The sequence below is a fragment of the Heterodontus francisci genome, chromosome 1 (genome assembly GCF_036365525.1).
Source record: "Heterodontus francisci isolate sHetFra1 chromosome 1, sHetFra1.hap1, whole genome shotgun sequence".
Taxonomy (NCBI): domain Eukaryota; kingdom Metazoa; phylum Chordata; class Chondrichthyes; order Heterodontiformes; family Heterodontidae; genus Heterodontus; species Heterodontus francisci.
Window position 1 is genome coordinate 168,586,800 of NC_090371.1, and position 25,757 is coordinate 168,612,556.

Below are 25,757 nucleotides of genomic sequence, written 5' to 3' on the forward strand. Positions count from 1 at the left end.
TCCAGTAGGTTAGGAATGCAGACAGTTTTACCTGCTCACCCACCCTGTTTCTTTCCATCAGTCAGGTAGGATAAAAATCCACTCCTAGGATATATTTTTATAGCAGTAGTTATTACATGCAATATTAAGAACACCAGTTTGAACAATATAAAACACTTTTGCATTTACAGGGTCAGGCATGCAAATGTACAGATGTGAAAGTGTGGTTAAATATATTCCATCCCATGTTTTGTAACAACGTATCACAGGATCATAGGAAATAGGAGCAGGAATAGGCCATTCAGCCCATCAAGCCTGCTCCGCCATTCAAACAGATCATGGCTGATCATCTACCTCAACACCATTTTTCCCCACTATCCTCATATCCCCTGATGTCATTAGTATCCAGAAATCTATCGATTTCTGTCTTGAACATGCTCAATGATTGAGCTTCCACAGCCCTTTGGTATAAAGAATTCCACAGATTCAAATAAATTTAAAATACCCTCTGAATAAAAAAATTCCTCCTCATCCCCAAGGGGTCTTGCACCACTAGATTGTCAATTATTCCTCTCTCATTACACAATACCCAGTCTAGGATGGCCTGTTCTCTAGTTGGTTCCTCAACGTATTGGTCCAGAATACCATCCCATATACACTCCAACAATTCCTCCTCTACGGTATTGTGACTAATTTGATTTGCCCAATCTATATGCAGATTAAAATCACCCATAATTACAGATGTTCCTTTATCTTTAATTTCCTGTATAATGCCATTTCCAACATCACCACTACAGTTTGGGGGTCTATATATTACCCCCACTTACATTTTTTGCCCCTTAGTGTTTCTCAGCTCTACCCATACAGATTCCACATCGTCAGAGCTAATATATTTCCTCACTATTGCATTAATTTCCTCTTTAACCAGCAATGCAACTCCACTGCCTTTTGCTTTTTGTCTGTCCTTCCTAAATACTGAATATCCCTGGATGTTCATTTCCCATCCCTGGTCACCTTGCAGCCATAAATCGTAATCCCGACAATATCATACCCGTTTACATCTATTTGCGCGATTAATTCATCCACTTTATTGTGAATGCTCTGCGCATTAAGGCACAAAGCCTTAAGGCTTGTCTTTTTAACATTACTTGTCCCCTTCCCACTATTTTTCACTGTGGCCCTGTTTGGTTCTGGCCCTTGATTTCTCTGCCTATCACTTTTCTTATTCCCCTTCCTGTCTTTTGTTCTTGTCTTTGATCCCCCCTCCTCTGACTCCTTGCAAAGGTTCCCATCCCCCTGCCATTTTAGTTTAAACCCTCCCCAACCACTCTAGCAAATACACCCCCTAGGACATCAGTCCCGGTTCTGCCCAGGTGTAACCCATCCAGTGTGTACTGGTCCCACCTCCCCCAGAACTGGTCCCAATGACCCAGGAATCTAAAACCCTCCCCCTCACACCATCTCTTCAGCCACGTATTCATCCGCTATATCCTGCTAGTTCTACTCTGACTAGCACGTGGCACTGGTAGTAATCCTGAGGTCCTACTTTTCAACTTACTTCCTAGCTCCCTATATTCTGCTTTTAGGACCTCATCATTTTTTTTTTACCTATGTCATTTGTACCAATGTGTACCACGACCACTGGCTGTTCACCCTCCCCCTTCAGAATGTCCTGTAACCACTCTGAGACATCCTTGACCCTAGCACCAGGGAGGCAACATACCATCCTGGAGTCTCTTTTGCAGCCACAGAAACATCTATCTATTCCCCTTACAATTGAATCCCCTCTAACTATTGCATTCCCACGCTTTTTACTCCTCCCCTGTGCAGCAGAGGCAACCGTGGTGCAATGAATTGGGCTGTTGCTGCTTTCCCCTGAGAGGCCATTCCCCCCAACAGTATGCAAAGCAGTATATCTGTTTTGCAAGGGAATAGCCACAGGAGATTCCTGAACTGCCTGCCTAGTCCTCTTGCTCTGCCTGGTGGTCACCTATTCCCTTCCTGCCTGTGGGTTCTGAGCCTGCGGTGTGATCATCTCTCTATATGTGCTATCCACGATACTCTCCGCCTCGTGGATGCTCCAGCTCTGAAACCCGGGCTTCTGGGAGCTGCAGCTGGATACATTTCCTCCACACATGCTGGTCCCGGGCACTGGAAATGTTCCCAGCTTCCGACATGGAGCAGCAGGAGCACACCACGGCTTTGAGCTCTTCTGCCATGACTTAACCCTTTAAATTAAATGAAACCTTCTGGAAGATCTTAATGTCCAATAATATCAGTTACTCTAGGGCCCTTCTTCCCTGGTCCCCGTTACTACAGAACTCCCCCTTAAAAAAAACACTACATACTATATTTGAAATAAACTTTAAACTTTTAAACTTTTCTTACCTGATTTACTTACCCAGCTATTTAGAGCTATTCCCCAAACAGCAGTGACTCACCAACCAACCAATCACCTTGCAGCTCTCCTGTGACATCACTGTTGGCTTTTTTTTTTCAAAACTCAGGCACGCTGTCACTGCACTTCTAAACACTGCCAGTCTCGCTCAGTCTCGCTCCGTCCCACTGCCGCTGCACTTTTAAACTATGCCAGTCTCACTCACGGAATGACTCATTTATTTCTACTCTCCATTTTCTGTCTGTTAACCAATTCTCAATCCATTGCAGTATATTACTTCCAATACCATGTGCTCTAATTTTGTTTACTAACCTCCTGTGTGAGGCCTTATCAAAAGCCTACATGGGCTGCTCCCCACCGAAGTACATGAACTTTTCACTCTAACCCTTCCCACCATCCCCTACACCAATGAGATGTCTGACCCTGCTCCCCCCCTCTCCCCGCACTGAAAAGGTTACCTGCTTCCCCCTCCCCACCAGTGTTCTGCCTTGATTCCCCAGACGGGGATCCAAAGGCACGGAGGTGCTGGCCACCGGCTCGAATATCGCACCAGGACTGACAGCGGGAGCATAACAGTAATTCATTCCTTTATTTACATTAATTTAAATTGGGCTCCCTTCACCAAGCTATGGGGGGGCCCGCCACAAGTCCTCGTCACTGCCGGTAATATTGGTCCGGGCCTTCCCGGCGCGAAGTCCATGGTGAGCCTCTCCCGGAGACATTTTCGGGCCACCGCCCCACCCCCTCAACCCACATCCCCCCCCCTCAACGCCCCCCCACCACCCACCACCCCCCACCCCCCACCCCCTCCACCCTCCACCCCTTCCACCCACACCCCCACCACTCTCAACACCCCCATCCACACCCCACCCACCACCCACCACCCCACCCCCACACCCCCAACACCCCCCACCCCCTCCACCCACACCCACACCCCCACCACCCTCAACCCACCCCCACCCTCCGCCCTCCACAACCCCCACACCCACACCCAAACCCCTACACCCCCATCCCCCCCACAACCCCTCACCCCCATCACCCCCATCACCCCCCACACCCCCACCACCCCCCACCCACCCCCCCACACACCCCACCCTCACTCCTGCCACTGTAATTAACACCTATTCGGGGAACCACTTTCAGCTGATGGACAGATAACTACCACTGTCAGGCAGTTTCTGTTAATTAGGTTTCTTAACTAGCTTTCAGTTTTAAAGTTCTGTCAGAGTCTGACTGTTAATCTAAATTACAGCTTTGAGAAAAACGTAAAAGAGAGATCCCACCTGCAACTATTAAAGGGATGGGAAGTAGTTCAGTCCAGCGACTAATGTTATGCCACACCCAGATGACACTTCCAACAACTAAGGAACTACTGAAGACAGAAGTAGTGAGGGACAAAATCATAGTGAAAAAAACAGAAAGTCAAATGTTACTTTGATAAGACTGCCAAATTGTTGCCAGAGCTGAGAGCTGGAGAGCCAGTCAGAATGCAAACATTCAATACACTCAAAAAAAATTAGTCCACTTGGCAACCTGGGACTTGGATGAAGATGTTGTCACCTCATTCATAGCAGGTGAAGGTGAACGACCAGATCTATCGTAAGAACCCCAGACATCTACATTCAACTGGAGCAGCTGTTCCTTCACAGCAAATGACTGATGAGGCAGATCTGAGTTCGCCAACTGAACAAGGAACTGAATGACCATTAATCCCAGGGGTCAACAGTACTCACACAAGAACACAAGAAATAGGAGTAGGAGTAGACCAAATGGCCCATTGAGTCTGCTCCGCCATTCACACGATCATGGCTGATTTTAGGCTTCAATTGCACTTTCCCGCACACTCGCCATACCCCTTGATTCCCTGAGAGACCAAAAATCTATCTATCCCAGCCTTAAATGTATTCAAATGTACCCCTCTGGGGTAGAGAATTCCAAGATTCACAACCCTTGAGTGAAGTAATTCTTCCTCATCTCCAACCAGCGCAACAAATGAGCACCAACAATCACCACAGCAAAAACATTCCTCAGAGAAGGAACACCAGCAACACCACCCAAGGAATCATCAGACACTAGACAAACAGCCAACAACAACTCGCACATGTACCGTAAAACAACCTGAATGCTTTAAAGATTATGTGTGAAAACACGTGTGTCGGGACAGACAAATTTGAAAGGACAAGAAAGAATACACATATGTAAAGACTTATTCCACGTGAATTCCAACTGAAGTTTCACCCATCATGTTTTGAATCCACCCAGGATTACAGGTATCTCCGAGAAATACGATGTTCCTCGGACTGCTGTTCTCGCCGCATCCTGAGATCCACACTCAGTGCCATGCGCCGCCACATGTATTAACTGGACCTCTCTCTCCAGAAGTACCGCCTCACCTCATCTCAAAGCTGTTTTACTCCACAGTTTCATTTCATCCTTCATCTTATCCGACGCATTAACAAAAAACTTTTTTTCTTCCTTTCAGGTGTTAAGGAATACAAGCTCCAGCAGCTGATGGGGATTAATGCCCTTCCAGATCCTTCTTCCCCTTCACTTCCCTCTGACCCCACCCCTTCTGATCTGACCCCTTGCTGTGTATTCACTATACCCTCTGACCTTCCCCTCTCTGACGCTGAACGTTCTATACTCATCAAAGGACTCAGTTTTATCCCCTTACGCCCCCACCTCAATGAATTTCGCGCTCAGCATGACGTTGAGTTCTTCTTCCATCACCTTCACACCCAGGCTCACTTCTTTGACCAGGAGTCCTTCCCCCCAACCAGTAGACCCATTCACCCTCCTCCAGCATTCTCCCTCCACCTGGACCTCTGCCTCTGGCCTCTTCTCCAGTCTTGATCTTTTCATTGAAAACTGTCGGCGAGACATCAATTTCTCTGCCCCCCTCACTCGCTCTAACTTGTCTCCCTCTGAACTTACTGCACTCCGTTCTCTCAGATCTAACCACAACATTGTCATCAAACCTATAGACAAGGGTGGTGCTGTTGTTGTCTGGCACACCGACCTCTACCTTGCAGAGGCTCAGCGCCAACTCTCAGACACGTCTTCCTACCTCCCCCAGGACCATGACCCCACCACCGAACATCAAGCTATTGTCCACAGGACTGTCACTGACCTTGTCTCCTCTGGAGATCTTCCCTCTACGGCTTCCAACCTCATAGTCCCACAACTCTGGACAGCCCGCTTCTACCTCCTTCCTAAAATCCACAACCAGGACTGTCCTGGCAGACCCATTGTGTCAGCCTGTTCCTGCCCCATTGAACATATTTCTTCTTATCTTGACTCTATCTTTTCTCCCCTGGTCCAGTCTCTTCCCACCTACATCTGTGACTCTTCTGACACCCTACATCATTTTGACAATTTCCAGTTTCCTGGCCCCAACCGCCTCCTCTTCACTAAGAACGTCCAATCTCTCTACACTTCCATCCCCCACCAGGATGGTTTGAGGGCTCTCCGCTTCTTCCTTGAACAGAGACCGAACCAATTCCCATCCACCATCAGCCTCCTCCGCCTGGCTGAACTTTCCCTTCCTCAACTTCTCTGTCTCCATCTCTAGGGATAGGCTGTCTACTAATATTCATTATAAACCCACCGACTCCCACAGCTACCTCGACTACACTTCTTCACACCCTGCCTATAAGGACTCCATTCCATTCTCGCAGTTGCTCTGTCTCCAACGCATCTGCTCTGATGATGCAACCTTCCATGACAGCGCTTCTGATATGTCAACCGAGGATTCCCCCCCCCCACTTTGGTTGACAGGGCCCTCAACTATGTCCGGTCCATTTCCCGCACCTCAACCCTCACCCCTTCCCCTCCCTCCCAGAACCGTGACAGGGTTCCTCTTGTCCTCACTATCCACCCACCAGCCTCCACATCCAAAGGATCATCCTCTGCCATTTCCGCCATGTCCAGCGTAATGCCACTATCAAACTCATCTTCCCCTCCCTTCCCCTGTTAGCATTCAGAAGGGATTGTTCCCTCCACAACACCCTGGTCCACTCCTCCATTACCTCCAACACCTCGTCCCCTTCCCATGGCACCTTCCCATGCAATCGCAGGAGGTGTAATACCTGTCCTTTTACCTCCTTTCTCCTCACTATCCAAGGCCCCAAACACTCCTTGTACTTTACTTGTACTTCTTTCAATTTAGTATATTGTATTCATTGCTCACAATGTGGTCTCCGCTACATTGGGGAGACCAAACGCAGACTGGGTGACCGCTTCGCGGATCACCTCCACTCAGTCCGAAAGCATGACCCCAAGCTTCCGGTTGCTTGCCATTTCAACACCACCACCACCACCCCCCCCCACACCCCACCCCGCTCTCATGCCCACGCATCTCTCCTGGGATTGCTGCAGTGTTCCAGTAAACATCAACGCAAGCTCGAGGAACAGCATCTCATTTACCGATTAGGCACGCTACAGTCTGCCGGACTGAACATTGAGTTCAATAATTTCAGAGCATGATGTGCCCCCCTTTTTATTTTTAGTTATTTTTTCTTTTCTTTTTTCTTTTTTTATTTTGTTTTAGTTTGTTTCATCATTCATTTTTTTTTACCATGTTTCTACCCACTGTTTTTTATCATGTTTGTGCTTTGGGCCAAGGCTGTTCCTTTTTCTGTCCATTAACAGCCTCTCTGCACTACCGCTTTGTCTTTCAGCACACCATTAACATACTGTTTGCCTTTGCTCCATGACCTTCTGGTCAGTTATTCTCTATGACCCTCTGTCCTATCAAAAACCTTCTCTTTTGTTATCTCTTGCCCCACCCCCGCTTTACTTGCTTAAACCTATTAAATTTCTAGCCTCTGCCAGTTTTGATGAAGGGTCACTGACCTGAAACGTTAACCCCGCTTCTCTCCCCACAGATGCTGCCAGACCTGCTGAGCATTTCCAGCATTTCTTGTTTTTATTTCAGATTTCCAGCATCTGCAGTATATTACTTTTATTATTATATGTAAAGGGATGTTTGGATCAATACTTTTATACACTTTGGCTTGTCGTACACATGTGACCTCTGAGGTCATGATATGTAAATAAAGGCTTTTGGGCAGTAGCCATTTTATACACCACACGGAACACCTGACAGCTGTACAGAGATTCCCTGCTCGCCTTCAATCACGCGCTAGTGAAACCCAGAAGAGGGTGTGATGATGCCAGGATCTTGACACAACGGCACTTTTAGGGGATTTAACTCCCCGCATGCACCCAAATGCACCTTCCCTTGTCTGGGAAAATTCCTCCTTATGTATTTAACAATCAACAAGTTGTCAGCAGTGCACGCCTGAATAGTGACTTGTGTTGATGGTGGGAAAAGCTTTCAATAGCAGCTAAGACCTAGTAGAATAAACCTCCACTGTTTCTGATGCTTGCAATGAGTTTGTTTGAAGCAGGTTATGAGGTCGAGATGGGGAGGTCACAGCGGAGAATGCAAGGGAGACTGGGAGCCACAGGGAAGGCAGGATTGCACTTGCCATCAGAATGCAGGTATTTGGCAAAGCAGCCACCTAATCTGCATTTGGCCCCCCAGTGTAGAGGATACTGCATCCGATGAGGGGTCCACACCTGGAGGTTAAATTGTCTTTCCCAGATGCTTGACTGACCTGATGTTTCTGTTTTCATTTCAGATTTCCAGCATTTGCAATTTTGTTTTATTTGTACCAACATTATTTGCTTTAGCTCAGAAAGAGTTTTACCGTCTGATTCTTGAAATTAGTTTCTTGATTCTGCAGCCTAATTGTACTGAGACCTATATCTAATCTGAACTCAGGCATAACTTCAACTGCCTGTTTACTTTTCCAGCTGTGCAGTACAAGCTGCACCATGTCACACTTCTTTGTCTCCTCACATTTGCCAGCTGCCTGTTGGCAATCCCCTCATTAGGAAGGTGAACTTTGCCCAGCCCTTTCCATTCACAGGGGATTTCTAGCAGATGTTGGGTGATGGTAGGTGAGGATCGCAACAGAATAAATAAACAGTTAGAATCAGCTACACTACTGTCAGAAATAGCAGAATAAGCCATTTTCTGAAGGTGGATCAGGATGTAATAAGAAACCGTTCAGAAACCTATCAGGTGTAGTAAACACATGCAGAACAGGAAGAACCTCACCTGTTGCTGTGTTGCTATGGTTTCACTCAGTAACAGGCAGTACCTTTACCTATGCTCCATTAGCTTCAGTGAAAGAAGGAGGGGAAAGAATTCAACATCGGCTCTGCTTACAGGTTGGCCTTCGATGAAAATTGGGTAATCCAAGTTAAATATTAACCATCCGTTTCAACGTTTTGTCTTCCATTACCCTCATCGGCAAAAGCAGGAGCAGCTTCACAAAGGATAATGGTAAGCATAGAGTTTTTTAATTCAAAGGTTTAACTTCTGGTCATGTTTATTTTTACCACAAGTGTTCTGCTGACTTTCAATATAATGCATAAAGCAGAAGATTTTATGAAAAGTGTGAAGCAAAAGGTGGAGAAGCTGGGAACAATAACTATACTGTAACCTCAAAAGGCTGAAGCTTTTGGATTTGCTTTAGCCTTCCTCAAGGCTTAGCAAAACAAATTTTTTCACTGGTATTTACTTGTTAGAACACCACCGATATAAAGTCTAAAGAGCCTTGTCCAAACTATTTAGTAAGCACATACAAAAATAAATTTAGCAAAGGCCTGACTGAGAAAATATGCCATTATGTCATTTACAGAAACATTGCTTGGCTGCCACTTCAACCCTTCTACCCCCTCCCACACCCAGGAATTTGTGGCTCTTTATGGTTTAGCTATTCTTCTCATAAACTGCAACTGTATCATAATTTATTCTACTCCTGTTGAACTGCTATAATCATCAAATTCAACACTGTCATTGTTACATTGGTTTTTGTATTAGAAATTGTATTCTTTAACCAGTTTTGCTCTCCTTTTCTTTCCTCTTCTCCTGAAGTGGCTGGTTTATACTGCGTGTGAATCTGCAGTCACCAGCAGCCCTCCAGATCTTTGTTCTAGTGGCCATTCTAGGTGATAGTAAATGTTGGCAGGCTGTTTGACCACTAGCAGGATCACTTTCAATCCTGAGTCTGTTCTCACCTGAATTCCACACATACTTTCCAGCAGCGATCAGGAGCAGGAACTGTGAATAATTTGTTTTCCTTTACCAGCCCTTGGGGCACTGGTGCCACCGAGTACCTCCCCTCCCCCACACAATGCCCAGGTAGGTCACCACAGTCTATGGACTGATGGTAAGGCCATTCTGATCTGTATAACAGTATAAGGTGAAGATACCACAAAGGCAGAGGGGAGAACAGGGATTTAAATTTTATTTATTTGTGACAAATCTAACTTCCTGTAGGTTATGTGGATCATTTAAAAAAAGGTCTGTTAAAAGTTATAGCTGATCATATAGACTACAGGGGCAGTTAATTGACATTAATGTGTTTGCTGTTTTGATTGTCCTTTCCTTGTCTTTCTCTCTCTTTCTTTCTTTGTGTCCTTTCATCTGATATTTCTGAAAATAGAGACATTTTGCATGAATACCAATGTAAGGGGAAGCAACAGCTTTATACTGTATGAGGAGAGTGTTGTTACTAAGTAGGAAGAGCAAATGTGCCTCACTGCGAGCACCACTGACAACCTTAAATTGGTTGTCAGCATAATTCTTAGCACACTGAGGATTATTTAGCAAATGTTGTCCAATCATGGAATCACATCAAATGTTGGACACTGTGTTTTGAGTTTTGCAAGCACGGGCTGGTTGGGTACAGTCTGTATCTTGACCGTTGCAAACAGCGGAAGGGATACATTGTTTTATACGATCCGCCAGTCTTTGGGACGTATGGCCTATATACCTAGCATCACACTGGCATTGAATTCATGTCAGTAGGGCTCGCAATGTGGCACATTTGCGCATAGTGGTAGCAGACAGAAAGAACATGTACGCACATTGCGCCTGTTTCAGCTAAACAAAATAACTGACAGCCAGTCGCTAGTTCATTCCTCAGGACAATGCCTTGACCAATTAGAGTCAAGCTGCCTGGTTTAAATTTCAAACAAAGCTTCACAGTTAACTGTCAGTCATCATAAACGGGTGGATTCTCCATGGCGGCGCCTCTACAAATCAGAGTTCATTTGCCAACCAGTCAGCACTCTCTTCTCACACAGTATAAAGTTGTTGCTACATTGGTATTCTTGCAGATTGTCCTGATGAGCAGAAGACGAAAAGCTTTGACAACATGTCTCTATTTTCAGCAATACTCAACTTATGTATTTCCCTTTGTCTCTTCACAGCCTTTATAGGTGCAGAATTTACAGCAGAAATGAAAATCCTCATATTAAGTGTGTAGCTCTACATTTTTTTAATAGAGACCTTTGAATATAACTATGAATGTTGTCCCAGTCTCCAAGGTGCCTCTTGGCTTTTGTCACTTTCCAAGACCAAGATGTCAGGAATTTTCAGCACTGTACAGACACACAGGAGGTCATCATCCCCTGGCAGGAGGATACAAAGACATCCCATGGTCTCCTGTGTGGGTCAGTTGGTCAGCCAAATAAAAATCAGCAGTTCATGGGATAAGCATACCAAACAGAACCAAACAAGAGTTTTATGCACCATGTTCTAACCATCTTGAAAGGAATTCCACTGGAGTGCAGAGATATTTGAGGAGGTATTTTAAAAAGGCAGCAGCTTCATGAAAAGTTATTTAGGAAGTCTTCTATTCAAACTGTGAGAACAGTCATATATAGTAATGATGAAATGGTTCAATTTGACATAATTTACATCATTGCTTTGTGTGTTTGTAAGTGAGCAAAACAAAAAGCATTGGCAAACACTTATTCGGTTCTCTAAATATTAGCATCAGTCAATATAAATCAAGCAGCAGGGGTTTGGATGGATTAAGAAACAAGTGTGGAATGCATAAAACATTTCAGTATGTTTGGGATTGAAAATAAAGGGATTCAGAACTAGCCACTGAAGTCCCTGATTGACTTCCTTCTTGCTTACTTTTATTTTTAGAGATACAGCACTGAAACAGGCCCTTCGGCCCACCGAGTCTGTGCCGACCATCAACCACCCATTTATACTAATCCTACATTAATCCCATATTCCTACCACATCCCCACCTGTCCCTATATTTCCCTACCACCTACCTATACTAGGGGCAATTTATAATGGCCAATTTACCTATCAACCTGCAAGTCTTTGGCTTGTGGGAGGAAACTGGAGCACCCGGAGGAAACCCACGCAGACACAGGGAGAACTTGCAAACTCCACACAGGCAGTACCCAGAATTGAACCCGGGTCGTTGGAGCTGTGAGGCTGCGGTGCTAACCACTGCGCCACTGTGCCGCCCGCACAGTTTACCTACCCACCATTTCCCAGCCAACAATGCTGTGTCTGACCTCACCCCAGTTATTCTGACAGTTAGGAAAGAAGCAGTAGCCACTGAGTCACTCATGCTCACTCACCTTTTCTCTTGCTTTTTCCCCCACACCTATCGAGAAGTGCTGAACCTTTTCTCAACCCCTCCTCTTAATGACACTGTTCATTACAGCAACTAACTACATGAGGAATTGTGGATGTGAGCCTGTAACCTCTGTACTTTGTCATTCAACTACCTTTTATTAGCAGTAATATAATCATACCCTTTGCTTTTACACCACCACCCATGAGATATCCTATATCCTAAATTCCAACCTGACATTGGTTCTGTTTATACTCATGCATAACCCACTGACTGACTGACTTAAATTATTGATTTAACTTACTGTAAAATGGCATCACCTAATTTATCATCTGATCAGATGACCATCTAGTTTCCAATTTAAAATTATATTTTTAAAATCATTAATCTAAGAAAGAACCTGCACTTGTCATATTTTTGGTACATGTCATAGTGCTTTACAAGCAAGGATTTAGTTCTGGCGTGCAGACACAGTTATATAGGCACATACAACAGCCAATTTACACACAGCAATGTCCTAACAACAGCAAATTAAATAAATAATCCTTTTTTTTGATGGGTGGGGATGTGGTGAAATGTTGGCCAGAACACCTGGAAAACTCTCCTGCTCTCCTTTGAAAAATGCCATAGGATCTTTTCCGACGACTCAAAGGTGAAATCCAGGGGCTTGATTTTTAGCCCCTGCCCTGGTTGGGATTGGAAACAGTGGGAGCTAAAAATAGCCATGCCAGCTTGTTCCCTACTGGTTCCCTGGCTCCATCCCACCCCTGGGCCATTTTTGCAGAGGCGGGATGGGGGTGGCAGGGTTACCCGCCCGCACACGGAGGGTAGCCGACATGGCTTGTCAAGGGCCACTAAAGGCGTATTAAAGGAATGGGTTTTTCCAGTCGGCATCCAGGTTTCTGCAGTGGGCAGCGGCCAGTTTAGGTGCCTGGAGATGGCCTCCCCGCATCAGACCAGAAAGCCAGCGTTCCATGCAGGCCTAGAGGTCCTCCCTGCCTGCCTGGGTGCTGCAACAGCCACAGGCCACCCTAGAGAGGGGTTTCCCCCTAAGCACCCACCCCCGCCCTCCCCAACAATGGCTGGCTGCAAAACCCAATTTTAATTTAAATTTTAAAAAGTTGGAGAGGGTGCCTTCATTTTGAAGCGCCCTCTCCCTAACATACCTGGCACTACAGCCTGCTGCTGCTTTCAACCTGGAAGGCTTCTAATTGGCTCTCCAACTCCAAGAGCCTGCCCACCATCCTTAATTAAACAGCGAGCCTGCCTCTGGCCATTAATTGGCCGCCCCGGGGAAAATCACAATGAGTGACTGTTTCCCACACAGTGCAGGCTTCTGGCCCCCATTTGAGCCTGCTGGCGGGGTTCCAAAGTCCACAGGGAAAATCCTGCCCTAGGTCTCAGTCTAACCTTTCATTCCAAAAGATGGCAGTGCTGACAATGCAGCACTCCAACTGAATTGCACAGAAGTATCAGCCTAGAAATGTGCCCAAATTCTGAAGTGCAGCCACAACCTTCTCACCAGCAGCAAGGATGCTGTCAAATAAGCCAAAAACAATACTGTATCGTACATGAGCACAGTCCGAAATCCCAGCACTCATTTAATCTAAACTAAGCAACCAGGCTGTGCTTAAAATTTTAAATTGGTTAATATCTCCGTTATAATATCGAACTAAGAAATTTAATGCAAATATATTACGTATTCGTACATTAAACCTCAGACAGTGTAATTTCAAAACCAATGTCGTTGGAAATCTAATAAAAGTATAAGAAAGGAGTTGGCCATTCAGCCCCTCAAGCCTCTTCTGCCATTCATGGCTGATCTTTACCTCAACTCCATTTACTGTCTTTTCTTCACGTCCTTTGATATCCTTGCCCAACAAAAATCTATCAGTCTCAATCTTGAAAATTTCAATTGATTCTGCATGCATAGCCCTTTGGGGGAGAGATAAACTCAATAAATGTTTTCTCTACAATGCAAGTCCTAAATTTGCTGTTAGAAACTTGAACAGAAGCAAAAAAAATGCTTTTTTCACTTCTGAATATGGAAAGATGGAATTTAATATTGCTTAATTTCACTTAATATAAAAAAAATTATTTTAAACATACACACAAACCTGAAAACTAGCAGGTTAAAAAAACCAACAGCTCAAAATCAGCCTTGAGTAAAAGCCTTATGACACATGAAGGAGAAATTAGATTGAAAGTTCAGTGCGAGATGGACCTGTTATACCTTAAACTGCATGTATCCACTATGACGGAGCGTTATTACTGTGGTACCGAAAAAATACAATTTGCAGTGGTAGTGAATTTAGAAATTAGACAAGGGAATTGAATACATGCCTCCTCCCAAAACATTTTTGATTTTATGACAGTTGCTGTGATGCATGTTCTAGCAGTTTGGAGCCTACTATAATTCTATAATAGTAGAATGTTAACGGAATCACATTACCACTATAACTCATTATTTTATTCCCAAACTTATAAGAAGTTGTATTAGACATTAGTCTTATTTGTGGTGCATTAATTTTGCAGGAACAACACCTTAAATAAATACATCTTTAACCATGGGTTAATTTTTAACTTCACTGCCTGGGCAGGAACTAGGCAAAGCAAATCACCTGTCCGTTGAAAAACTGCCTGATTTTCATCCCGTTGATCTCAGGTTATCAAACAATGGAGAGAACGCGCTACCTGATCGGTTGGTTTGATGGCCTACAGATTTGCCCTCCAGCCGATCTGACTGATGGCAAGACCTTCCTGTTTTGCTTTCCAAATTTAACTAGTTACTACAGACCACTTCCAACCTTGTTGAAAGATATTAATTTTTCTTGTGAAACACAAACATTGGTTGAAAAACTATCAGCTTAAAATGTTGACATTTAACATCTAAAGTTGAAAGGCGATTATCTTCTCGAGGGCAATTAGGGATGGGTAATAAATGCTGTCCTTGCCAGCAACAGTCACATCCCATGAATGAGTAAAAATAATTGAAGAAGGGCAATGAGTTTCCCCACTACAGTGTAGAAGGACACTACAGTGTTGTCTCCCTGGTGCGGGTTCCGTGCTGGGGAGGGCCCGCAAATGGGTCCAGATGAGGCCCACCATGGACCTGATGCCGGGAAGGCCCGGCCCGATCCTCCTGGTGGTGACGAGGCTCTGTGGTGGCCCCACCCCACCCCCTCCGACCACTCCACCCCCACCGCCGCTGGACGACAGGACCTCAATTAAAATATTCAAATGAATAAAATTAATGAATTAACATAGACTTACCTGCAATCTTGAGGCCCGGCCCGATCTTCAGCATGGCAGCCAGCACTCCCGCGTCTTAAAATTCCCGTCTGGGGAAAGACAGTGTGACACTGGTGGGGAGGGGGGAGGAGGTAAGATTTTCAGTGGGGGTAGGGGGCATGGGGTCAAATGCACGTAATGGGTGTAGGAGATGGTGGGAAGGGCTGAACTTCAAACTTTGTGCAGTATCGGTGGGGGAAGTTCAGATGTAAAAGGTAAGTGTTTTGGGGGAAGGGCAAATAGTTAACGTAATTGTTATTGGCGGAGTGGGAAAGGGGCATTAGAAATTTATTCATTTAATTTTGGGGGTTATGTGTTTAAAATTTAAATTGGGCAGCAGGGCTGGCTGCCCTTAAAAATGGCCCAAGTCCTGCGCACAGGCATCTGACGCCATTGCCAGAAACGAACCTACTGCCCCCTCCATGCGATTGCGGGGGGCAGGCCACTAAGCTATTTAAACAAGCTGCTGCACTTGAGATTGTGGCGGCTCTTTGGCGTGCGGCCCGCAAGTATGGGCCACCATTTTCTGAGCTTGGTGGCAGGCTCTTAAAATCCAGCCCCAATTTCCTGATTTAGTCAAAGAAAATTTAAGCAGGAAATAAATTATCATTTGACACATTCATGTAAATAGGGATATTCTCTATCTCACTGTGCTGTAAATTTACAAGTTTTCCTAGAAGAGCCACTGTCTTCCAAAAAAAACCTATTTAATGCAAGCTGGGGGCGCACTAAAGCTTGGGGCAGCCACTGCGAAGGCTCAATGGGGAAAGACCACTGTGTAAGGTCCTCCCACCAAAGTGAACTGAGGGGCTGAACCCATGGGAAACCCCTCGGGCTGTATACACCAAATATGGGTTTGCTGTAAAATGTACATGGCTTGTAAAATGGAATGGAAGGGTTATGAGGCAACTCACTCCTGTATCGAAGAAAACTGATTTCCTTTGGAATGTCAACTTGGTGCTGTTTTGAACTGTTTTCTAATGCATTTTTTACAGATTTTTATGAATAAAGCATATTTTTGGGGAAAAAAACTAGCAGCCTTTAGGGTGGAAGTGAAGGGAAAGCCAGTGTTTGAACATACCTCACAAAGTTCCCATAGGTTAAATTGTAGCCTTTTTATAGCTGTGGCCATGTTTTTCAGTACACTGTGGATGAACTTGTTTGTCAACATACTCTTATCTTCACTACTTCAAAGAAATTGCTTCAGGACACCTCAGCCTTTCTGCCTCAAGCCTTCCTTTGCTCTCACTGCGCATTAAAACATTTGGGCTCCAAATTTCTTGAAGGCCTACTCCACTGGAGCAGAATCCCAGTCCACCTTAACCTAAAGCCAAAGAACCTCGTCCCAAATCACAAGGATGGGGTCATTAATGTGGCCAGGATGGGCACATCACATCTGCCAGGCTGCTTCAGTGCTGCCTCCCCTAATCCATCTGCAAGATAGTAGATTGGCCCAATACCGTTCTACTGGGGCAAGTTCCATGCCCACCCCGGGCCCAAGAGTAAACAGGTGAAAAGATCTTCAGCTTCTGAGGCAACCATGCACCAGAACTAATTACCTCAGTCCAGACAAGATCTTTCTGAATGCCTCAGTCAGCTGGTGAGTTCTGATAAGGGATACCAAGGATGTAAAGGGTAGAAAGGCCCTGGAACACTCGCAGACATGCCCCTTCATGTCCATTGCTGTCCCCCTGCCCCTGGATTTAAAGGACCAATGCAAATGGGGCAGAATACCATCCCACGCTGCTGCCATTCCTCCCCAAGCAGAAACCAGGCTTCCCAGCCCCAAGGGCTTCAGGTCACAGAGTCATAGAGTCATAATGGCACAGAAAGAGGTCACTCAGCCTATCGAGTCCATGTTGGCCCTCTGTAAAGCAATTCAGTCAGTCCTATTCCCTGGCTCTACCCCATAGGTTTACTGACCTCAAGTGCCCATCCAATTTCCGTTCAAAATTATCGATTATCTCCACTTCCACCACCCTCATTGGCAGAATTGAACCATTCTGTAACATCTCCTCTGCACCCTCTCAAGAACCTTTACATCCTTCCTAAGGTGCGGTGACCAGAACTGTATGCAATACTCCAGTTGTAGCCTAACCAGAGCTTTATAAACCAGAGCTTTGTCTACTAATATCCATTATAAGCCCACCGACTTCCACAGCTACCTGGACTACACTTCTTCACATCCTACCTCCTGTAAGGACTCCATTCCATTCTGCCAGCTTCTCCGTCTCTGACGCATCTGCTCTGATGATGCCACCTTCCATGATGGTGCTTCTGATATGACCTCCTTTTTCCTCAACCGAGGATTCCCCCCCACTGTTGTTGACAGGGCCCTCAACCGTGTCCGGCCCATTTTCCGCACCTCTACTCTCACCCCTTCCCCACCCTCCCAGAACCGTGACAGGGTTCCCCTTGTCCTCACTTTCCACCCCATCAGCCTCCATATCCAAAGGATCATCCTCCGCCATTTCCGCCACCTCCAGCATGATGCCACTACCAAAAGCATCTTCCCCTCCCTTCCCCTGTCAGCATTCCAAAGGGATCGTTCCCTCCACGATACCCTGGTCCACTCCTCCATTACCCCCACCACCTCGTCCCCGTCCCATGGCACCTTCCCCTGCAATCTCAGGAGGTGTAATACCTGCCCATTTACCTCCTCTCTCCTCACTATCCCAGGCCCCAAACACTCCTTTCAGTCGAAGCAGCGATTTACTTGTACTTCTTTCAATGTAGTATACTGTATTCGCTGCTCACAATGTGGTCTCCTCTACACTGGGGAGACCAACCGCAGATTGGGTGACCGCTTTGCGGAACACCTCCGCTCAGTCCACAAGCAGGACCCTGAGCTTCCAGTTGCTTGCCATTTCACCACTCCCCCCTGCTCTCATGCTCACATCTCTATCCTGGGCTTGCTGCAGTGTTCCACTGAACATCAACGCAAGCTCGAGGAACAGCATCTCATTTTCCGATTAGGCACTCTACAGCCTGCCGGACTGAACATTGAGTTCAATAATTTCAGAGCATGATGGGCCCCCCATTTTACTTTTATTTTCAGTTGTTTTTTTTTTCCTTTCTACATTTTTTACAATTTTTTTTCTTTTGTTTATTTCATTTCATTGTAGTTTGTTCAGTTTGCTTACCCATTGTTTTTTTTCATGTTTGTACTTGCTGCTGTTCAATCTTCAGTTCGTTAACACCTTATCTGTACTAATGCTTTGTCTTTCAACACACCATTAACATATTGTTTGCCTTTGCTCCATGACCTTTTGGTCAGCTATGTGGCCTTGTCCAATCTACACTTCCTTTGTTATCTCTTGCCCCACCCCCGGCTCACTTGCTTATAACCTTTGACATTTCTAATATTTGCTAGTTCCGAAGAAGGGTCACTGACCCGAAACGTTAACTCTGCTTCTCTTTCCACAGATGCTGCCAGACCTGCTGAGTGGTTCCAGCATTTCTTGTTTTTATTTCAGAGCTTTATAAAGGTTCAGCATAACTTCCCTGCGTTTATACTCAATGCCTCTATTTATGAAGTCCAAAATCCCATGTGCTTTGCTAACCATTCTCTCAATATGTCCTGCCACCTTTAAAGATCTATTCACATGAACCCACCCCCGACCCCTGCCCCAGGTCCTTCTGTCCCTGCACACTCTTTAGAACTGTACTACTTAGTCTATATTGCATCTCCCTGTCCCTTTTGCCAAAATGCATCACCTCACATTTCTCTGTATTAAGTTCCATCTGCTACTTGTCTGCCCGTTCTGCTAGCCTATCTATGTCCTGTTGGAGTTGATTGGTATCATCCTCACTGCTTGCCACACCTCCAGGTTTGCTCTCATTGGCAAATTTTGAAATATTACACTGTACTAATATCCAAGTCATTTATATATCAAAAAGGCAGTGGTCCTAGCACTGACCCTTGGGGAACATCAGTGTTTACCAACCTCCAGTCTGAAAAACAACCATTTACCATGACTCATTGTTTTCAGTCCTTAGGCCAATTTTTTATCCAATGGGACACTGACTCTCCTATTCCATGTGCTTCAGTCTTGTTAACCAGCCTTTTATGCGGTGCTTTGTCAAAGGTTTTCAAAAAATCCATATAGACAACATCCATTGCTTTCCCCTCAACAAACTTCTTTGTTACCGCATCAAAAGATCAGTTAGATTAGACAAGCACGATCTGCCTTTAACAAATCTGTGCTGACTCTCCCCAATTAATTTCTCTAACTTAACTTCCCTAATTATTGTCTCTAGAACTTTACACACAACAGATGTTAAACTGACCAGCCTCTTGTTTTTAGGGCTGTCCATACCCCATTTACATAGAAACATAGAAAATAGGAGCAGGAGTAGGCCATTTGGCCCTTCGAGCCTGCTCCACCATTCATTGTGATCATGGCTGATCATCCAACTCAATAGCCTGTTCCTGCTTTTGCCCCATACCCTTTCATCCCTTTAGACCCAACAGCTATATCTAACTCCTTCTTGAAAACATACAATGTTTTGGCCTCAACTGCTTTCTGTGGTAACGAATTCCACATTCTCACCACTCATCTCAGTCCTGAAAGGTTTAGCCCATATCCTTAGACTATGGCCCCTGGTTCTGGACTCCCCCACATCGGGAACATCCTTCCTGCATCTACCCTGTCAAGTCCTGTTAGAATTTTATAGGTTTCTATGAGATCCCCCCTCACTCTTCTAAACTCCAGCGAATATAATCCTAACCGACTCAATCTCTCCTCATATGTAAGTCGCGCCATCCCAGGAATCAGTCTGGTCAACCTTCGCTGCATTCCCTCTATAGCAAGAACATCCTTCCTCAGATAAGGAGACAAAAACTGCACACAATATTCCAGGTGTGGCCTCACCAAGGACCTGTATAATTGCACCAAGACATCCCTGCTTCTGTACTCAAATCCTCTCGCTATGAAGGTCAACATACCATTTGCCTTTTTTATCGCCTGTTGCAACTGCATGCTTACCTTCAGCAACTGGTGTACGAGAATACCCAGGTCTCATTGCATATTCCCCTCTCTCAGTTTATAGCCATTCAGATAATAATCTGCCTTCCTGTTTTTGCTACCAAAGTGGATAACCTCACATTTATCCACATTATACTGCATCTGCCATGCATTAGCCCACTCACTCAACTTGTCCAAATCACCCTGAAGCCTCTCTGCATCCTCCTCACAACTCACCCTCCCACCCGGTTTTGTGTCATCTGCATATTTGGAGATATTACATTTAGTTTCCTCATCTAAATCATTAATGTATATTGTGAATAGCTGGGGTCCCAGCACCAATCCCTGCGGTACCCCACTAGTCACAGCCTGCCATTCGGAAAAAGACCGATTTATCCCTACTATTTGTTTCCTGTCCGCCAACCAATTTTCTATCCATCGCAATACACTACCCCCAATCCCATGCCCTTTAATTTTACACGCTAATCTCTTATGCAGGACTTTGTCGAAAGCCTTCTGAAAGTCCAAATAAACCACATCCACTGGCTCCCCCTCATCAACTCTACTAGTTACATCCTCAAAGAATTCTAGTAGATTTGTCAAGCATGATTTTCCTTTCGTAAATCCATGCTGACTCTGCCCTATTCTACCACTGTTCTCCGAGTGCTCTGCTATAAAATCTTTGATAATGGACTCTAGAATTTTCCCCACTACTGGCGTCAGTCTGACTGGTCTATAATTCCCTGCTTTCTCTCTATCTCCCTTTTTAAATAGTGGGGTTACATTTGCTACCCTCCAATCTTTAGGAACTGTTCCAGAGTCTATAGAATCTTGGAAGATGACCATCTACTATTTCTAGGGCCACTTACTTAAGTACTCTGGGATGCATACCATCAGGCCCTGGGGATTTATTGGCCTTCAATCCCATCAATTTCCCCAACACCATTTCTCTACTAATATTGATTTCTTTCAGTTCCTCTCTCTCACTAAGCCCTATGTTCCCCAACATTTCTGGTATGATATTTGTATCCTCCTTTGTGAAGACAGAACCAAAGTATGCATTTAGTTGGTCAGCCATTTCTTTATTCCCCATAATAAATTCCCCTGGATCTGACTGTAAGGGACCTACATTTGTCTTCACCAATCTTTTTCTCTTCACATACCTATAGAAACCTTTGCAGTCAGTTTTTATGTTCCCCGCAAGCTTGCTCTCGTATTCTATTTTCCCCTTCTTAATCAATCCCTTGGTCCTCCTTTGCTGAATTCTAAACTGCTCCCAATCCTCAGGTCTGTTGTTTTTCCTGGCAAATTTATATGCTTCTTCCTTGGATTTAATGCTATCTCTAATTTCCCTTGTAAGCAATGGTTTGGCTACCTTTCCCATTTTACTTTTGCGCCAGACAGGGATAAACAATTGTTGCAGTTCACCCATGCTCTCTTTAAATGTTTGCTATTGCCTATCCACCGTCATCCCTTTAAGTAACGTTTCCCAATCCATCATGGCCAACTCGCGCCTCATACCTTCGTAGTTTCCTTTACTAAGATTCAGGACCCTAGTCTCACAATCAACTACGTCACTCTCCATCTTGATGAAGAATTCTATCATATTACAGTCGCTCATCCACAAGGGGTCTCGCACCACTAAATTCTCAATTATTCCTCTCTCATTACAAAATACCCAGTCTAGGATGGCCTGTTCTCTAGTTGGTTCCTCAACGTATTGGTCCAGAAAACCATCCCGTATACACTCCAAGAATTCCTCCTCTACGGTATTGTGACTAATTTGATTTGGCCAATCTATATGCAGATTAATGTCACCCATAATTGCAGATGTTCCTTTATCGCATGCATCTCTAATTTCATGTTTAATGCCATTCCCAACATCACCACTACAGTTTGGGGGTCTATATACAACCCCTACTAACGTTTTTTGCCCCTTAGTGTTTCTCAGCTCTACCCATACAGATTCCACATCGTCAGAGCTAATATATTTCCTCACTATTGCATTAATTTCCTCTTTAACCAGCAATGCAACTCCACCACCTTTTGCTTTTTGTCTGTCCTTCCTAAATACTGAATATCCCTGGATGTTCATTTCCCATCCCTGGTCACCTTGCAGCCATGTCTCCGTATTCCCGACTATATCATACCCGTTTACATCTATTTGCGCGATTAATTCATCCACTTTATTGTGAATGCTCTGCGCATTAAGGCACAAAGCCTTAAGGCTTGTCTTTTTAACATTACTTGTCCCCTTCCCACTATTTTTCACTGTGGCCCTGTTTGGTTCTGCCCTTGATTTCTCTGCCTTTCAATTTTCTTATTCCCCTTCCTGTCTTTTGTTCTTGTCTTTGATCCCCCCTCCTCTGACTCCTTGCAAAGGTTCCCATCCCCCTGCCATTTTCGTTTAAACCCTCCCCAACCACTCTAGCAAATACTTCCCCACTCTAGCAAATACTTCCCCTACGACATCAGTCCCGGTCCTGCCCAGGTGTAACCCATCCAGTTTGGACTGGTCCCACCTCCCCAGAACCGGTCCCAATGACCCAGGAATCTAAAACCCTCCCCCTCACACCATCTCTTCAGCCACATATTCATCCGATATATCCTGCTATTTCTACACTGACTAGCACGTGGCACTGGTAGTAATCCTGAGATCACTACCTTTGAGATCCTACTTTTCAACTTACTTCCTAGCTCCCTATATTCTGCTTTGAGGACCTCATCCTTTTTTTTACCTATGTCGTTTGTACCAATGTGTACCACAACCACTGGCTGTTCACCCTCCCCCTTCTGAATGTCCTGTAACCGCTCTGAGACATCCTGACCCTAGCACCAGGGAGGCAACAAAGCATCCTGGAGTCTCTTTTGCGGCCACAGAAACGCCTATCTATTCCCCTTACAATTGAATCCCCTATAACTATTGCATTCCCACACTTTTTACTCCTCCCCTGTGCAGCAGAGCCAACTGTGGTACAACGAATTGGGCTGTTGCTGCTTTCCCCTGAGTGGCCATTCCCCCCAACAGTATCCAAAGCAGTATACCTGTTTTGCAGGGGAATAGCCACAGGAGATTCCTGCACTGCTTGCCTAGACCTCTTGCTCTGCCTAGTGGTCACCCATTCCTCTCCTGCCTGTGGAGTCTGAGCCTGCAGTGTGATCACCTCTCTATATGTGCTATCCACAATACTCTCTGCCTCGTGGATGCTCCACAGTGTCCCCAGCTGCTGCTCCAGTTCTGAAACCTGGGCTTCCAGGAGCTGCAGCTGGACACACTTCCTGCACACATGCTGGTCCCGGGCACTGGAATTGTTCCCGGCTTCCGACATGGAGCACCAGAAGCACACCACGGATTTGAGCTCTCCTGCCATGACTTAACCCTTTAAATTAAATTAAACCTTCTGGAAGATCTCAATGTCCAGTAATATCAGTTACTCTAGGGCCCTTCTTCCCTGGTCCTCGTTACTACAGAACTCCCTAAAAAAAGCTACTTACTTTATTTGAAATAAATTTTAAACTTTTAAACTTTTCTTACCTGAGATACATTACCCACCTATTTAGAGATATACCCCAAAAAGCAGTGACTCACCAACCAATCACCTTGCAGCTCTCCTGTGACGTCGCTGTTAGCTTTTTTTTCTTTTTATTTCAAAACTCCGGCGCGCTGGAAGAGCTCCTCTCTGCTCCGCTCCCAGAAGGTAAGATTTGTTGAATAAGCGTGTCACATTTGCCACTCGTCAATCCTCTGGCACTTCCCCCGTATCTAGGGAAGGTTGGAAGATTATGGCAAGCCCTTCCACTCCCACTTCCTTTAGCAACCTGGGATGCAAGCCATCCAGACCAGGTACTTATCCACTCTAAGCATAGCCAGCCTTTCCAGTGCATCTTGCCTATCAATTTTCACCTCATCCATCTCTACTTCTACCGATAATTTGTCAGCATCCTCTTCATTAGTAAACACTAATACAAAGTACCCATTATTTTATTTTAGTATTTAAGTATTTTAGCCTTACTCCGCACCTCTAAGCATATATCACCCTCTTTGTCCCTAATAGGACCCTCCCCACCTCTTACTACCTGCTTACTATTTACATGCCAGTAGACGATTTTTGGATTCCGTTTTATGTTAACTGCCATTCTGTTCTCATATTCTTTTTGCTAGTCGTATTTTCCTTTTCACTTCCCCCTTCAACTTATTGTATTTGGCCTGGTTCTCACTTGAAGAATTCACCTGGCATGCATCATACACCATCTTTTTTTGTTTCATCATCTTTCCTATCTCCTCGTCATCCAAGGAGCCCTGGCTTTGGTTCCCTTACCCTTTGCTCTTGTTGAAATGTACCTAGCCTGTGCCTGAAATATCTCCTTCTTAAAGATCATCCATTGCTCCATTACAGTTTTTCCTGTCAATCTATGGTTCCATTTTACCCTGGCTGGATCCCCTCTCATCACATTGAAGTTAGCCCTCTTCCAATTTAGAAATTCTACTTTAGATTGTTCCTTGCTCTTCTCCATTGCTAATCTAAACCTTATGATACAATGATCAGTCTTACCCAAATGTTCCCACAGACACTTGGTCAACTTTGCTTACCTCATTTCCCAGCACCAGATCCAGCAATACCTCCTTCCTAGTTGGACCAAGAACATACTGGTCAAGGAACTTCTCCTGAACACATTTCAGAAATTCATCCCCCTCCTTTCCCTTCACTCTAACATTATCCCAATTGATATTTGGTTAATTAAACTCCCCCAATATCACCACTCTATAATTCTTGCACATCTCTGTGATTTCCCTGCAGATTTGTTCCTCGATCTGTCTCTCACCATTTGGAGGCCTATAGAATACCCCCAGTAGCGTGATCATCCCCTTTTTGCTTCTCAACTCTAACCAAATGGATTCTGTCTTTGCCTTCTCAAGAACATCCCCTCTTTCCAACATTACAATATCTTCCCTAATCAATACTGTTAGCCCACCTCCCTTTTCTTTCTTCCCTATATTTTCTGAACACTCTGTATCCTTGGATATGAAGCGCCTAGTCCTTACTATTTTTAAGCCATATTTCCATTATTGCCACTACATCATATTCCCACACGGTTATTTGTGCTTGTAGCTCACCAACATTATTCACCACACTTAGCATTTGCACACATGCATTGTAAACCTGTCTTGGTATTCCTCATAGTCCTGCTTAGTCTGCTCCTATTTAATGTGGTACTACTTCCTTCTCTAGTACTATCCAGCATTCTCACGCCTTTATGCACCTTATTCCTCTTTTCTACTTCTATATGCTGGTGCCCATCCCCCTGACAATTTATTTTAATTTAGGTTCTTGATATTTATACTTTTAATAGCACAATAATAAATTTAAGCAATGCAGCAATAATGATAATAAGCAAGACTAGTAATGGCAAACTCTTAAATTCAAACAGAAAGAAGCATATAATGGGTTGTCAATTGTTTCAACTTTATTCAAATTCAGCAACTCAACTGGGGCAGATTCACAACAGTGAACCTATAAATTTTTTTCATTCATTGAATACAAATTGCAGATTTTCCCCATCTCCTTCCTCAAATACGTTTACAGAATGTGTGATATTGCTAGGAGACTCTACCCTGGGAGTGACAAGTCCAGTTACAACTGTGACATACACAAGTGT

The 25,757-nt window shown here is 44.7% G+C and overlaps 1 protein-coding gene across 2 annotated transcripts in view; it reads left to right on the forward strand.

The window, feature by feature from the left end:
- Positions 1-8,628: 8,628 nt before the first annotated feature.
- Positions 8,629-25,757, forward strand: part of si:ch73-234b20.5 (uncharacterized protein LOC449923 homolog) — a 54,516-nt gene continuing 37,387 nt past the window's right edge. For both annotated transcript variants that reach the window (XM_068013858.1, XM_068013799.1), the window contains exon 1: positions 8,629-8,732. In XM_068013858.1, the coding sequence (XP_067869959.1) occupies positions 8,730-8,732 (3 nt within the window). In that variant the 5' untranslated portion in view covers positions 8,629-8,729. The remainder of the gene's footprint in view (positions 8,733-25,757) is intronic.